The 16,746-nt window shown below is 43.5% G+C and overlaps 1 protein-coding gene across 1 annotated transcript in view; it reads right to left on the reverse strand.

Annotated features, from left to right (window-relative positions):
• RAB37 (RAB37, member RAS oncogene family) overlaps positions 1-16,746 on the reverse strand; it is a 399,852-nt gene that overhangs the window by 276,522 nt on the left and 106,584 nt on the right. Inside the window, exon 2 of the mRNA XM_085617094.1 lies at positions 127-237. Coding sequence (XP_085473220.1) covers positions 127-237 — 111 coding nt within the window. The remainder of the gene's footprint in view (positions 1-126; positions 238-16,746) is intronic.

A 16,746-nucleotide genomic window follows, 5' to 3' on the forward strand; every position in this document is an offset into this window, starting at 1 on the left:
CCTAAAATTGACTCTGGTTCAGTATTAGTGAATGGGAAAAATACATTGCTCCGATTATTTTCAAAACCTCCCTCTTTCCTCTTCTGAAAGGTTGGCATGTATGGGTTACTAAAAGAAGTCCCTTACCGTAAATCCAATGCCCACTGTTGCCGAAAAGGAGCCTGGAATAAATTTTCCCTGGTCAAACTGCACAAGCAGGGAGGTCTTCCCAACACCGCTGTCTCCCACCAGGATTGTCTACATGTCAAACAGAAAGAGAAAAGGAGGAAAGTGAGAAGTCAGGGAGAGGGAAGATAAACAAACATGTGACAGAATAGAGGCAGCAACAAAAGATAAGAAACTGCTGTCAGGGTCCAGAATCTGGTACATGTGCACGATGGGAATCCAGAAATATATTGCTCATACAGCAACAATAAAAAGTGGAATGCATGATGCTGAGCACCATGGGCGGCAAACCAAAGTGCCAGGGATAGGGGAAGTGACATCACACTCATTTTGACATTAATGATATCATAGAAAGTAACTACATATGCCCTATGAGCTCCCAAATCTTCCCAGGACATTACAATAACTGAGATTGTTGACGTCCTATACTAACTGTGTGGTTAATATAGCAACACAACACAGACAAATGTCTTTTTAAAAAAACACATATGGTAGGATACTGACATGATCTTTGAAAGTGGTGTGGTGTAATACTTCTCTTGAACTGTAACATTCAACAGACCTCTTCTAGGGACAAAATGGGGTCAAGTAGTGCATTTAAAGCACAATTTTCATTAAATATTCAAGTCCGTCATGGTGTGATAAGCCAATGGAACCGGACACTCCCTAGGAGTTGACTCATGTATCAAAACCTATCTCCATTTTGCCAGGGCCAGCATTTTGTCATGGGTGTCCCTCATATGCCATGGTTCCCCTTATACCATAAATTACATACAATATGCCTGTGCCAGAATTTTACTGTTAAGATTGTACATATACCATGCATGACCCTCATGTAAAAAAGTAACGATAATATGTCAGGCCCAGCATTTGTTTCTGGTAGCCACCCTCCCATATGCTTCAGAAAATGCTTGGCATTGGGAACCCTTGCCTAAATGTTGGCAGCACATTTGAGTAACTTCTTGTCATGAAGGAGTGCAACTGTAAGTACTCCTTTATGACCAGAGGTACCTGCAATGTGCTCCCAAAATGATGCCAACGGTGTCCCAATTCCAAGAATTACCTTAAGTATGGCAACAGCATTTGTTCACAGGTACCCCATTTGCTAAGAATTACCTCTATTATGCCAGTACTCGTATTTTATATCAGTGCCCGTTATGTCCAAAGCCACCTCAAATATGCCAGTGCCCATATTTTGTCACAGGTGTCTGCAGTGCTTAATTTGAGCCGGTGCTTTCCGGTGCTCGGCACCGGCACCTAATTGTCAACACCATATTTGGAACAGTCCACAACATGGTGGCGCTGCTCATTTAATTTAGAGATGAGCAGAACAACCGTAGTTTAAGACTACAGTATACATTAAAATGCTAATACCTGCCTCCCCAGCCATTCCTTTAGCTTTGGGGACCTGGAAAAATGTGAACTGTCGCATTTGCATACGAGAGAGATGGTTAGTAGTTGTTTTGGCAGAGATGACAAGGGCGATGGGTGGTGCAAGCTGCAGTGGCATCCTGCTCAGAGGCCTGGCACCTAATATTTTACAAACTAAGCACTGTCTGTCATGTTAAGAATTGCCTCCTGGATGCCAGCTGCAGTATTTAGTCATAGGTGCCTATATAAGCCAAGCATTACCTTCAGTATTAAATGGCCAATACCATGCTTGCAAGCATAATGCACATTCTTATCACGCTCATTTACATTCAGTAAGTCACACCGAGTCTCACTCACTTTCACTCATTCATTTGCATTCACAATTCACTCTTCCATTCTCATTCACTCTCGCACTCACTCACTTCAACTCATTCACAATTACTCTCAATCACTCTTACTGACAATCTCAACTTATCTCACATACACTTGTTGAACTCCGCCTTACTTTCACGCCCTCATTCATGCTCTCTGTCATTTATTCTCATTAATTCACACGCACCCTTACTTGCATTCACTCACATTCGCCCTTGCTCTCACTTACTCATATTTTTGCATTCATCCATTCTTGCTCGTACTCACTCATACTCTAACTCATTCTATCTTATTCTTAATAATTCGTTCTCACTTAGTTACTCTTATTCACTGTCACTCACACTCTTTCTCACTCACACTCTCTTATACTGCTCTTGTTATTCACCCAGTCTCAGTCACTTGCAGTAACACTTACTCTGACTCACTCACTCTGACTCACTCATACTCACTGACACCCAGTCTCATTAATTCTCACTCATGACCTGTCAGTGACTCTCGCTTACTTTTTACCCACACATGCTGACACACACAGATGCTCACACATACACATACTGTTTCTCACACAAACACACCAACCCACAAGCACGCATCCAACATACATTTAAAAGCTGCTAGCAGAGGTCTCTTTTCAGATCCTGGTGCTAGTATTATTCACTTCTAGTGTAATAAAATTAGACATAAGAGCGAGCTGGCCTATATTCTTGGTACTGATTTTGCTACCTCCAAAGCCCGGGATCGCAAATACAGTGCCATGGGTCTCAAAGGGTTGCAGCCATGAACCCTAGTGATCCCTAAATGACTTCCATGCTGAGCAAACTCAAATAGCACAACTTCCCAGTAGTGGTGCTTTGTGTAGTTACCAAATTCTAGAAAAAGGTAAGGCGTGAATTCTTGATAGTTGTCTGTGGTAGCCTGCCTCCATGTTATACATTCTGGCCTCCCCAGTGAGATTTCTGTTCAGTGGCTTTGAATCTACAGAACACTACAGGGTGTGCCACTCCCATCTAAACTGGCCCCACAGTTCATGGTCATTTGAAAAAAGGCTGCACTACTTATAAACAAACATTGGCAACGTCCATTACACATTTTGATGGTTTTAAAGCGTTAAAGTTTTGGGTTAGAATTTGGACTAATAAAACCGAGATTCATGTAAATGAACCAGTGGTGGAATTACTGACCCCTCAAAGGCAGACAGGCCACCTGCCCTGGTTTAATAGGGTCAGGGAGTGGCTTTTTAGGCTGGACCTGTATGTGATGTGGGAGGCCCCACAGGCTATTACAGAAAAATGACCCCCTTGTTCAAAAAAAGATCTTGGGATTTTATAGAGTCTTCTTGTATTGATACTGTAGCACATGGCAATTTAACTCTTCAATTTTAAAATGTTAAAAGTTGTTTTAATTTTGACATGTATATGGATGAAATCGAACCCCCCCCCCCCCCCAGGCACGAGCACTTTATATACAGTTTAGGTTAGGGACTCTGCCACTTAATGCATGGAAAAACAGTTGGGCAAATGTTACTATATCTCCCCTGTGTCCATCTTGTCATACTGCCCCAGAGACCATAGAGCATTTTATTTTCTTGTGCCCTGTATATGAAAGCCTAAGGAAATCATGGATTATTCCAGTTTGCCGACTGCTTTCTTTCGGTAATCCACGTTTACAACGAACCTTTTTTTATGTGGACTTTGACCCCGCATACCATTACTCTGCGAGGACTTTGACTCCGCATACCATCAATCCACATTTTTTTACAACGTGTGTGCATTTACCACGCATACCTTTACAACGAATTATGTTGTAAAGGCATGTATGGTAAATGCACACGTGTTGTGAAAAAAACTATTTGGGCGCTCCACATCGTTGTGAGGAAACAGAGGCTCTTCCGTTTCCTCAGTACAACGTGCACCGCCCCTCAGAGACAGACGACAGACTTCGTGAAGAAGGAACCACGAGAAGAAAGGAACCACGAGAGAGAGAGAGGTAAGGGGGAATTGGGTTAATTTTTTAGGGGTGGGGGGTCGTGCTGGGGTAGTCTTTTAGGTTTTAGGGTAGTGTTTGTGTAGTGTAGGGTGGCGTTTTAGGGTTTAGGGTAGTGTTGTGCTGTTTGTGTAGTGTAGGGTCGTACTGGGGGTAGTGTTTTAGAGTAGCGTTGTTGTGTTTGTGTAGTGTAGGGTAGTTTTTTAGGGTTTAGGGTAGTGTCGGGGGGTCGTGCAGGGTAGTGGTTTAGGGTAGTGTTGTGGTGTTTGTGTAGTGTAGGTTCATGCTGGGGATAGTGTTTAGGGTTTAGGGTAGTGTTGTGGTGTTTGTGTAGTGTAGGGTAGTGTTTTAGGGTTTAGGGTAGTGTCGGGGGCTGTGCAGGGTAGTATTTGAGTGTAGAGACCGGACTTGGGATCAGGGGGGTCGTGCTGGGGGTAGTGTTTGGGGGTTTAGGGTAGTGTTTGTGTAGTGTAGGGTAGTGTTGTGGTGTTTGTGTCGTGTAGGGTCGTGCTGGGTGTAGGGTTTTAGGGTACTGTTGTAGTGTTTGTGTAGTTCAGAGTAGTGGTTTATGGTAGTGCTGGAGGGTCGTGCTGGGTAGTGTAAATGTAGGAAAAGGACTGGGTGTCGAGGAAGGGTCGTGCAGGGGTACTACATTAGGGTGTAGCGTAGGGTAGGGTACTCTCACTTACCTTTAAAACTTTTACAATGAGTATACCTTTACCATGCATGCCTTTGCGTTGCAATGGCATGTGTGGTAAAGGCATAGTCGTTGTAAAAGTTTGCGTTGTGATAATTTGCGGGGTCATTGTAATTGTGTGATAACGTCACATACTCTTTTCTTTCTCATGCTCCTCTGAAGCTTTACACATATTCAGGTCAGATACAACAAAGTGGCTTGTTTTTACAATAACTAGATACCTGTTATATGCTTGGTGGCAGAGATCGAAAGTTATATTATAATAATTGCTGGGGTTAGTGCGGTCTTAATATATGTGTTTTTACATTTATATTTCTATCCCATAGGACTGTAAAATTGTACTTGCCTTAATTCCATTCGGCAGTTCATTCAAGCTATGTTTTAAATCATAGTTTTAAGAATTTGTTTTAATGTTTATATGTGTATGTGATATTTTTATGCTCTCTATGATCATGCTATTGGTCGATTAAAACACTACTACTACTACATTGGCCAGTGCGGTATGCTTGTGAATATTTGTTGTTTCCCTAGGTGACAGCATGGGATCTATCTTATAATGATTCTCTTGTGCTTTAAGAAGAAATCATTACAGGATGACTACCGTATCGGTGAATGATTTTTTTTAAAGAAAAAGAAAAGTCATTCAAAGATGGCCACCATGTATGCACACGCATACTAGGCTATCTTTATACTTTATTTTCAATGTATTATTCCAAGATGATGGACAGCCATTTCGGAGGGGTAAATTAAAACATGAATTAGGTGAGGGATACCACACAAAAGAGGATGAGCGAGCAGTGTGGTAGCAGCATGTACTTGCCGGGATATCGTATAATTTTTAAAAAATCTAAAAAAGAAATACTGAGGTCATGGAGCCTGGTGGGGGTGGAGCATCAGGTGGGAGCATGGTAGTACAGGGTAGTGCATAGGGTAGTGCAGAGTATGACAAAATGAGCCATCTGGTAGCAGTGTGAGTCTGCCTCCCCCCTATAAAAATCATTTTAAAAAATCTAAAGAGAATGTGGTAATTCAGTAATGGAGGTATATGGGGAGGCGGAGTATAAAGCATTGAGCAAATTGCAAATGCGAGCAGCAGTGTGCAGCTGGTGAGGCCTCAGAAAATTTTTAAAACACAAGAAAAACCTAAGTAGAGGACAAGAAAGAGAGTAAGGAAACAAAAGTGGTCCCATGAAGTGCTGAAAGAAAAATAAACAAGTAGTCCCCTCGCATCACCAGCAGAAGAATGCAGCTCATCTAATCAAAATAGGGCAAGACATGCTCCATGGAAGGGACAAATACAAAAATAGGGAGGAACCATTAAGTTAAGAGCAATAAACTGAGGTGGGCCATGGCCTGCCAATTTCTCAACCCTCACAAAGCAAAAACATGCATGGCTAATCTAACAGGTCTAGCTTTAGGTCCCAGTTTCCTAGAAAGAAATTATCATAATGAAGCAATCTCTTGGGCTGCAACAGTATGGAAGCTGGAAGTATGAGCTGTTTGTTGCACAGGCTGCATTAGCAGAGTTAAGCTGTTCCTTAAAAAATTGTGTTTAAAAAGTGTCAGAGGATGAAGTTTGCATTGTATATGATGAACGTAGAAGGCATAAACAGCTACATGTTGAACTATGGAACTTTTGACAATGGGCCAGTATTTGTGGTGCAGCTGTAAGAAAGAGTACGTCTGCTCAGGTACTTACTTCATGAACAAGAAAAACATTTAATCCAATATGTTATCATGACATTAAAGTAAAAGAAATAAACATGTAAGGGTAATTTGTGAATAAGCTTAGCCAGTCCTGAAGACAAACAGGCTTCCTAAATAAAAGCCATAAACCAACAACTGAAATGTCATCATGTCAGTAAAGTCAATATATCAACAAGCATTAGCAATGCCAATTGGTCTGGCTTTAAAGGAATGTTGTATAGTAATTGGAACCATTACAAATAGATCACATAAGAATGGATATGTATGTGTGGAAGCAAAGAACTGTAGAATAATATTGGTGCAGGTTAACCCCTTCGCCGCAGGGGTAATTCCCCCACGCGCGGGGGGAGGGGGGGGGCGCAGTGCTCGTGGCGAGCCCAGCTCATCATGAGGCGCAGTGGAGCTGTGCTCATGACGAGCTGGGCTCGTCACGACTCCGTCCACTGATTGATTCTCCCGCACGGGAGGGGAATCAATTGCGCGTGGGAGTGCCGCGACCGTTATGACGAGCCCAGCTCGTCATGAGCACAGCTCCACTGTGCCTCATGACGAGCTGGGCTTGTCATAAGCATGGAAGCAGTTAAAAGGTCAGGTGACAGTTGCATTGTCAAACCTCACTTAAAAATCCATGAAGGTTAATGACTGTCCTCCTCCCATCTGTGCTGCTGCCAGTGAAAAACACCATAAATTATCTAGTTATCTAAGATACTTTAATGGCATTCCAAAGTCATGTGTGTGCCCCTGAAATGTCAAGCTTAGGTGACTAGATAAATAAACAAAATGATCACAGAAGCTGGAGGGCAAGCTTTTTTTGTAGAAGCAAACAACATCTGCCCAATCAAAACATGTACTCCTGGCTCCTAACATGGGGGGCGGACCCAAACCCCCTCTCTAGTGATGCTCTCAGAATTGTCTGGTGACAGCTGTGCTGTCAAGCCAGACCATAAAAAGCATACTGTGAGTCTGAATTACAAGCTACAGGCGACGTTCCTTCTGCAGTCTAATATAAGGTCTACTTGAGCCAATCACCAAACTCTAATGGAAAACAAGTGGGACACTGTAAGCGTCCCCAAAATGCCATGTCATTGATTGACAGCCCAAACAATCAATTGCCAAACCAAGAGAAACTCATGAAAGCCAATGGTCTAAGGAGGTTGACCCAAAGCCTACTCTATCTGTTCTAATTCTTACATGTACTTTTTATTATTATTGAACAATTGGCAACTTGGGGTCTTTTTAGCGAAACCTATAGAGAGACCAAATGTACCCTGTATTTATGGGCTTCACCAGCTTAAGGAAAAACCTGTGCCTGCCCCACTGTCATCACACATCACAGCTACAAAACAAGTCTCCTTTGTGACATGAGACACAGCAACAAGATGGAAACGTTTGTTTACCATTGGTGTCTCGGGGCCTAAGATCCTGCTACATTCCAATTGAATAAACCAGTTGTCCTCCATTTGACTCTCTAATGGCCACATAAGCCGGACCTCAAAATGCCACTTTCTTTTAAAACTACCTTCTCACTTTATTTCTTATTGCCCAGGATAATAGTGCTATATAAAATGTTCATTACAATGGTGCAGCTGACTATTCTTTCTCCAATAAGACTCTATTAATGAATTTATCGTTCACAAATATTAGCCCACTCCCGTAGTTACTTAGGCACACCCCTCATACGGCCTCTACCTTTTCATCCCGTTTAAAGCACTGAGTCCTGTGCCCATCAACACAGCTCAGCTCAATGAAACCTTTTGCCACCACATAGAATAAGTGGATTCAATTGACTAGTTCTCTTGCACAGGTGTGGGAGCAGCCAGAGGGAAACTGCTTCCTGGAGTGTAAAGCTGTTAGTATGTCACAAACCTGGGGTGCATTGCACATGCAGCTCACTTTCCTTCATTGCGTTGGGCGCACCCTTAAAAATGTGTGCCCGGCACAATGAAGGAAAGTGTGCCGCATTATGGGGAATGCGCTGCCCCTAGAGCAGCCAAAAACTTGTGCTGCCTTGTGGTCAGCGCATTCACGTAAAATACGGAGAGGCCGCTTTACAGCCGCTCAGTGTTTCACTGTGCAGGCGGCAACCCGCCTGAACATTTTAAGGGGGATAGAGATCCCCTTGGAGGCAGGTGCAGTCAGTGACTGCACCCACCTGCAAGCTGATATCTGAGGGGTCCATGGGACCCACTTTACCCCCTGTCAAGGGCTGCTCTCAGGAGGCACACAGACAGTGCGCCACCTTTTACATGGCGCACTGCGCCTCCTGAGGGCTTCTTTGTCTCTTCACCCGCGTAAGTAATACAGCGCAGGCGCAGAGGCAAAGGGATTCCCTCATTTGCATGGGGCACACCCCCATGCAAAGAGGGTACGCTCCCTTGAAGAGCACCCTTGAAGATAGCGCGGGCGCTTCATGTGCGCCAGAGCTATTGGTATTACAGAAGGGGCCGCACAAGCATCTGTAGCCCATTCTGTAATACCAAAGTGCCTTGGGGGCACAAAAGGCGGGCGTAAGCTCGATTGCGCCCCTGGGGTACTTAACATAATACAGCCCCTGGAGCTCGAGGGTGTTTACATAGGAATCTTCTAACAACTCCACTTGTCGAGATATATTCCAGGTTGTGGGGTCTGCTGCTGAAGTTTTAGGCTTAAGTTCTTGGGTTAGTATTTTTTGTGAGAAGTTCAAGTTGAAGTTACTAGAGCTTTAGATCTTACAAAGAGATTTACAATAGTCAAGTTTATAGCCATTAATACAGCTGTAAAAAGGAGCTAAAATGTTTTACATTTTACAACACATTATTTGGGGCTGGGGCTGTTTCATTAAGCACATATGTAACGTTCTTACACTGTCTCTAGGAATCTGTGTTTATAAAAATTGTATGTGAAATCTGACAGTCACTTCACCTTACGTGACTGCAAAAACATGTACTCAACTATTTACTAAAGAAACCATTTGTTGGGGGGCAAGCGGTGGAGGGGTTGTAACACCCAAATACCCACCCTCCGAAGCTTTGCCCCTGTGTTTTATGGGGAAGTCTATGGGTGGTTGAGCTATTCCCACCCTCTTACACCCCCTTTCAGGGGTCTTGTGCTACATGACACAACTGCATTTAGTGCTGCAATTATGTAAACTTTCTACACCAAAAAAGAAGTGTCATGCCTGTGCCTAGCGCCACTTGCTGTCACACAAGTGCCTCTGCTCACGTTCAGTTGCTTACCTGCGGGGGCCGGATTGAGCTTTGCTGTGCTGGGGTGGGACTCGGTCCCCCAGAGCACGCCTCTGCTGATTGGAAGGAGGAGGAGACTCTGGCCCGGCGTGGATATTCAAAGGCGCTAGCTGCCTACCACAGCATGGGATGGGCTGCTTACCTGGAGGGAGGAGGAGTCTCCAGCTAAGGGAGGACGCTCAAAGGCACCAGCTGACTACTGCAGTGCGAGGCGCGGGTGTGCCCAGGCAAAGCCGAGGCCAAGGGCGGGTCTGTCTGCGCCCGTCCACGGCCGTTTGTGGTTGGGCTGGGCCTACTCTCTGAGCCCCTCGCTATTTCGTCCCAACGCCTCCAATTTGAAGTTGTTGAAGTTTCTACACCACCATTTAGAAATCATCAACAAATGAGAGGTACTGTTTTCCGACTACAACTCTTAATTTCAAATAGGGCCTCCTCCTCGCGCCAGGTTCTCAGTTTATGTAGGCTCGCTGCTGCCTTTTCAGTTTCCTAGTGTAAAGATCATCTGCCAGAATCATGGGGGAAAAAAGTGGGCAATTGCGGCACAATTACATCTCGACTAGCAAAGTCTACTTCAAAGCCTACCTCAATTGACCAAATGCTCAAATGAGCCGTTAGTGCTATCAGCAGTGAAATCGCAAAAACTGAACTGAGGTTTTCTATAAATTCGGATGGCATTAGCGGAGGGCTACCTGGTTTGTCTTCTCACCTGCCTACGGACGTGCTCATAGGTTCACCCTAAAATAATACTGATTCTCTTTCTATTCACGAAACTACAATGAACTGTGTGATCACTTCTCCCACTTGCACTCCCTCCATTCTTCCCAAAACTGCAAATAATAAGTCTCTGTCCACCATATTGTAAAAGATCTAAATGTGGCATGGAACGCAAACAGGTGGCTAGCCCTCTTTCATCCCTCTTGAGAATCTACAAGCGTAAGACTTCGAGCCTGTGACTGTCCAACACCAAGCCCAGGAGCCTCAGTTTCAGCCTTATTTTCAAAGGAAGACCAGTCTTACATCACTAATTCCATCAACGATCTTCTGGCTAGACATCTAAAGACTTTCTCAGATAAACTGTGTTCAATGATTACCACTGTACTTTCTCCCCTGGTCTCACAATTGTATATTATTGAGTCCAATTTGACTGCACTCGGTACCGGCCTTTCAGGCCCCTCTAATGGAACTACAGCTAGTACTTCAACCAGGCACCACTCTGTCAATAACAGACTTGTTGAATCTTCAGGAAAGCATATTCTACCAACACAGGCGTCGTTTACTTCTAGCAACCCACTAGTCTACGCAGATCATTCACGTAACAATAGCTTCTTGGCTGGTCAGAAAGTGGTCCAAACACCTACTTCTAATTTTATTAACACCACGAGGGACATAGAGGATAGAGCGAGTTTAACACGTCCCCAGTCTCAGGCACAATTACCACTTATTAATCTCCCCCAAGCTGCAAGTTCCGTACGTGGCTGTCTTGATAGGGGTACCCTCACTGAGTTTGGACCAGCACAAAAATTATGAGCAACTCTTCAATAAAACCTTAGATTGGATGGGACAAAATAGAGGCATGCCATTTTGGCATGCTAAAGATATCCTGCACGTAAGGAGATGTGTCTGGATTGAGCTTAACTGTCCGGAATCCTTAGGAAAATGTATTGTGATCAATTTTAGTTCTCTAAAATTGGCACACCATCTGTTATTTAATGTTAGATCCGTTAGGTCTTTTTTTTGTAGACCCGCCTCCTACCTTAGGAAGTGTCCATGTAATTCTTCCTCAAACTGTGGTGCACATGTTACAAGCTCAACCATCTGCCATGGGGCCGTTAATACACACTCAGATACTTTTAAACAGACACAGTTCATCTACCACCCTCCAATGCTTCAGCTGTAGCTCAGCGCCCACAATTTGTATCTACTGTCTCGTGCTCCGTACCCACATCTAACAGATTTGACGCATTTTCTAACCTGGATTGACTTACTGGTCCTGAAGCAGTCTCTACATCTGTTATTGCCTGCACTACATCTATGAACGCCAATCCTTTAGTAACACCTACTGTTACCTCTTTGGTAAGGTCAACGGCAGATACATCCCATACTTTGCCTATGCAATACAGATCTTTTTCTGTTCTTAATTAGAATATGGCAGGTCTTAAAGGTAAGTTTAATGATGTAGACTGGAGGGCATTTGTTTCTAAGTTTGATTATGGGGCATATCTGCAACAACCGGCGATAATTATCGCTAAGCGCACTTAGCGCTAGGATAATTATCGCCGGCTAGCATGGATTTTTATCGCTGAGATAGTGTGCTATTAGCAACACTTATCTCAAAAGCGATAAAAATCCTAGCGCTAACTGCCAAACGTGAGATAATCGTGGAAACCCAGCGATAATCCCACGAAGTTTGGCGATAGATTGCTGATAGGGCCTCACATACTTAGCCATGATATCCACCTTACATAGGATATCATGGCTAAGTCAGTTTCAAAGCCGGCGTAAGGACAGTATCGATAACAGAGGTTAGCGCTACTTTTCTTGTCGCTATGCTGCTTTGCGTGAGGCTTGATAATAGGAGAAATGTCGCTTAGCGACATTTCTCCCGTTATCCTGGGGAGGAACGCCCACTTTGCATCTCATTAGAGATGCAAAGATGGGCGTTCGGAATTCAGGCGCTAAGGCAAGGTTTCACGCGATAGCGTGACCTTGCTAATATAGCGATAAAATCATTGCCGCTTTTCGGCCGAAAACGGCCGCAAAAGCGACGATAATTTTATATCGCCGCCTTGTAGATATGCCCCCTAGTTCTTTTGCAGGAGACCTGACTCACTGTTGCACCGCATTTTGAGGGCTATGCTTCCTATTCGAGTTCTACTATTCCCTCTACTCGTGGCCGAGCGGCCGGTGGATGAACTACCTGGGTCAGCCTAGGCCTCCAGTTAGAGGTATCACAAGTTGAATCTAGTTCTTCTTCTTTTTTAGTGCTAGCAATTCTCGTACCGAAGACTAATATGGGGGCATATTAACAAGGGCTTTATCTCCGCTTTTTTGGCTTTAGAAGCCAAAGAAGCGGAGATAAAAATATCGCCCTATCAACAACAGGGTGCTAACGTGCAAAATCGCATGTTAGCACCCTTTTTCACTACGCTTCCCTTTGCATCTCTAATGAGATGCAAAGTGGGCGTTCCAGAGCAAAATAATAGGAGAAATGTCGCTAAGCGACATTTCTCCTATTATCAAGCTTCACGCTAACCCTGTTAGAGACAAAAAAAAGCAGCGCTAACCACGGTTAACGCTGCTTTTTTACGTCTGCTAATTTTCAGACTTAGCCATGTAATCCAATGGAAGGTGGATTACATGGCTAAGTACACCATGGGCTATCAACAAGGATATCCCTATCCTTATAGTTTTATCGCTGCATTACCAGCGATAACCTCCCAAAATGCTGCCATCGATGGATTTTTTATCGCCTAGGGGGTTAGCGTTGTTAATAACGCGATAACCAGGCGATATTGTCCAGCGATAGCGGGTGTTAAAAAAATTAACGCTAAGCACTCTTAGCGTTAATTTTCCCTGTTCCTTGTTAACATGCCCCATGGTTTTTTACTTGATAAATTATTATAATATCGATGTTATTAATGCTAGATGCATACATCACAATAGCTTGTTTAATTTTATACCTCAATTATAAATTAAGGCTGATAAGCGTGCCTTTCAAGCTCACTTTTTCCTCTGCTGTGGCTTTAACGCAAAGATTAGCACTGGACTGTTATTGTAATTTAGCTTCCATTACATATCACTCCTCAGATGGTTTAAGGTTAGTCTGGTGCTTGGAAAACCCTAAAGATTACTCAAGTTACACCTAAATAAATTCCTCTACTGTCTAGCAGAGAATGAACAGGACTCAATGGCTTTACATTATAATAATCTAACATATACAATCAGGGAGCCCATGCTGAACGCAACCCGTACCTCGAACTCGGACTCAAGATTGTTCAATGGGGCTTGTTCCCTGGCAAATGGAAAGTTGAGGATAGCTCTAAACGCACACCCCAGGATTAGGTGCAAAATCCCCCTGGCACTTCCTGAGGACAAAATCGCACTCACAAACAGGAAGAGGGAAATATATGAACAAGATTGGTAGCTTTTGGAACATGCTTCCTGGGGAAAGGACCCTAAATCCTTTTGGGACCTAGTAGAGTTAATTATAACTCAGAATTTCCCCATTAACCCCCTTCTGCAAAATAACATTTCGGGCGAGGACTGGGTTACTCACTTCACTTCCTTTTTACCATATTGAGGACGCACCAATCATGTCAGCTATCCTCCATAATAGATTGCAGAACTCCCCTCCACTCTCATTAAAAGGAAGTGGAGTCGGCTATTCGTCACAGTAAAGGTGGGAAAGCTCCAGGGCCAGATGGGTGCCTATGGACCTGTTGAAATCCATGCCCGAAATATGGGGACCCCTTATTACGTATACATTTAACACCTGTCTATCAACTACCATTCCTACCTCATGAACTACTGCAACAATTGTGCCCATATTCAGAAAGGGGGATCCTATGTCGCCCAAGTGTTATTGACCTATTTCACTCATCAATTGCACTCATGCAAAATCATTGGAAGAACAATATATGACCGTTTGGTTGAATGGGCAGCTGATAAGGATATACTCTTCCCCTTACAATTTGGTTTCTGACCAAAACTAGGAACCAACGAACAATGTTTGAACCAGGCTCTGATTATTTCCAAATATACTAAGGCCATGCACTCCCTCATTTACTTAGCTTTCATGGACGTATCCACTGCCTTTAATTCAGTGAACAGAGCCAAACTTTGGTTAATGTTGCTGTATCAAGGCGTGGACCCTCCTCTGGTGAATTTCTTGTATTGCCTACACTCAGACCTTTCAGCTCGGGTCCGTTTAAATTCTTATGGGGAGCTTTCCTCTGCCTTCCCATTAAAGAGTGGTGAGAGGCAAGGGTGTATATTGGCACTTTTATTATTTATTTTATACATCAATGGCTTAACAGTCCACTTATCCACATCCCATCCTGACATATCTACAATCTCAGGTTCCCCAATTCCTACTTTACTGTACGCCGACGATGTGGTATTGCTAGCCCTCACTCCAATTGCATTTAGGCATCAGGTGGACCATTTTCTTTTATGCACAATTTGAAAAACTAATTATAGTAAGTCACACATTATGTCTTGTGACCCCGGGCAAATTAAGGTTAAATAAAATTAATATCAATTGGCATGTTCTGTCGACTGTTGAATACTTCTGTTACTGAGGCCTAACTTTTAGTTCATCAGGATCGTGGAACCTCCACCTAGCTAAGCCAAGTGTAAACTGAAATAAAATTGTCGGCATAGTCTGTAACCTCATTAGACCGGCTATTAGGGGGACTGTTTTCCCACCACTGAAAGTTTATAATTCAGAGTGCATTAGTGTAGCCACCTATGGTGCAGGAGTTTGGGGTTGTAGTAAATGCTGTTCTTTACAGGCTGAGGAAAACCGCTTCTTGCGACCTTTCCTGAGTTTACCGCTGTCCACCTCTAGTCTTATTACCCACTACGAGTTAAATCAGGGATTCATAGAAGATAAGATTCAGCTGGCACCACTTTTATTATGAGTTAGTATCTGGTCGAACCCAGCTGCTAAACTTTGTAAGGACAATACACCTGATTGCCTGATGCTAGACAAGGCTTACTTCATACCTTGGTTGAGTTATATTCAAGTTACTTTTGGATCCCTTGGTATATCCTGTTGGTTTACCGTACCCAGCCATATTCCTAAAAATGCCAAGATGGAGGTGGAAACGCTATTTAAGGACTACTGTGCAATTACTAGGCTGGAAAAAGAGCTATCCAAACCCTCGGCATAGCTTTATTATAGTCTTTTACACATTGATGAACCTCCTTTATATTTATCTCTGGATTTGTCAAGATGGGACCGGTCAATTCTCTTTTGCATCAGGGCAGGGTCAATTCATTCATTTTTTTTCAAGTTTCCACCTGACCCTGTGGCAATCAGTCCACACAATCATTATTACACTTTATGTTCATTTGCAAATTATACAGCCCAGCACGAAAGCACTTTTTGATTCCCTTGTTACGGAAGTTAGCTTTTTGACGTTGAAGACCAGCTCTCCTTCATCTACAATCCCTAAGTCCACCCAAAACTGTTTTTAGCGTCTGTGCCTTTCTGAAAGCAGCTATTAGGGCTAAACTAACCATGTTCGGTTAACTCGTTGGAATTTCACGTGCAACGTGGTTTGGCAAATGGAGATTGGTTCAATTTTGAGGGCTAGGAGGAGCACATAATGGACCCTATTTGAGGTTTTTGTTCTCTCTCCATTCCCTTTCTCTGTTTTTTAAACCTCAGCCACCGCCTCTACGAATGTAATGGAGCTCAGAAATCTGACTACGGCTCACACCTTTTTGTTCATCTTAAACATGGTTGTCTGATGTATTGAAGAACTTTTAAAGTTGTTTACGCACTTACATCCTTTTTAACTGTTTTTAATGAAAGATTATTTTTAAAGGTTCGTGTGTTAATGTGGCAATGTGCAATATTTATATGTACTTTTATGGTCTATTTTTTATTTGGATCGAATAAAGTTCTATTGCATTGCATTGAATTGACGTTCAGTTAATATGGGCCTGCATTGTGATGTTAGAGATGCATGGGAGGCGCCTGTCGGGCATGCGACGACATTGGAAGGACAATGGCGACTGAGTAGGGCTCAGTGTAAGTGACGTGGACATGCTTCTGTTTCTCTTTGCTCTTGCTCCACTGTAGGTGCAGCCTCTGCTGGATTTATAGAAGGCTCAATCTCCATTCCTGCTGAGAGGCCGTGCCAGGCTTTCACTGCAGATTTTCCTGGGCTAGAAAACGCACCTGTAAGCAAAAGGCAAGGAGCTGTTGTGTGTGATGAGTTTGCTGCATTGCCACAGAAATGGATCATTTCGCGAGCAGCCTCGTACATCACACCCAGCAGAAAGGCACCCAGGGCCGAGAAATCAAGGAGCTTGTAATTGATTCCGTTACACCCTGGCGCTGTAGTGCAAAATAAATCAAACTGCAAGAATCATCGAATGTGACAATAAGTGCTGAGTGTGCACTTCCGAATGACGAAGTTCACAAGCACTTTTTTTAAGCCATCCTGGGAAGCACAGAACACATAAGGCCCAGCTTGTGCACAAGAGCTGCTGTTCTAT

Source organism: Triturus cristatus, chromosome 7 (assembly GCF_964204655.1).
Source record: "Triturus cristatus chromosome 7, aTriCri1.1, whole genome shotgun sequence".
Lineage (NCBI taxonomy): Eukaryota > Metazoa > Chordata > Amphibia > Caudata > Salamandridae > Triturus > Triturus cristatus.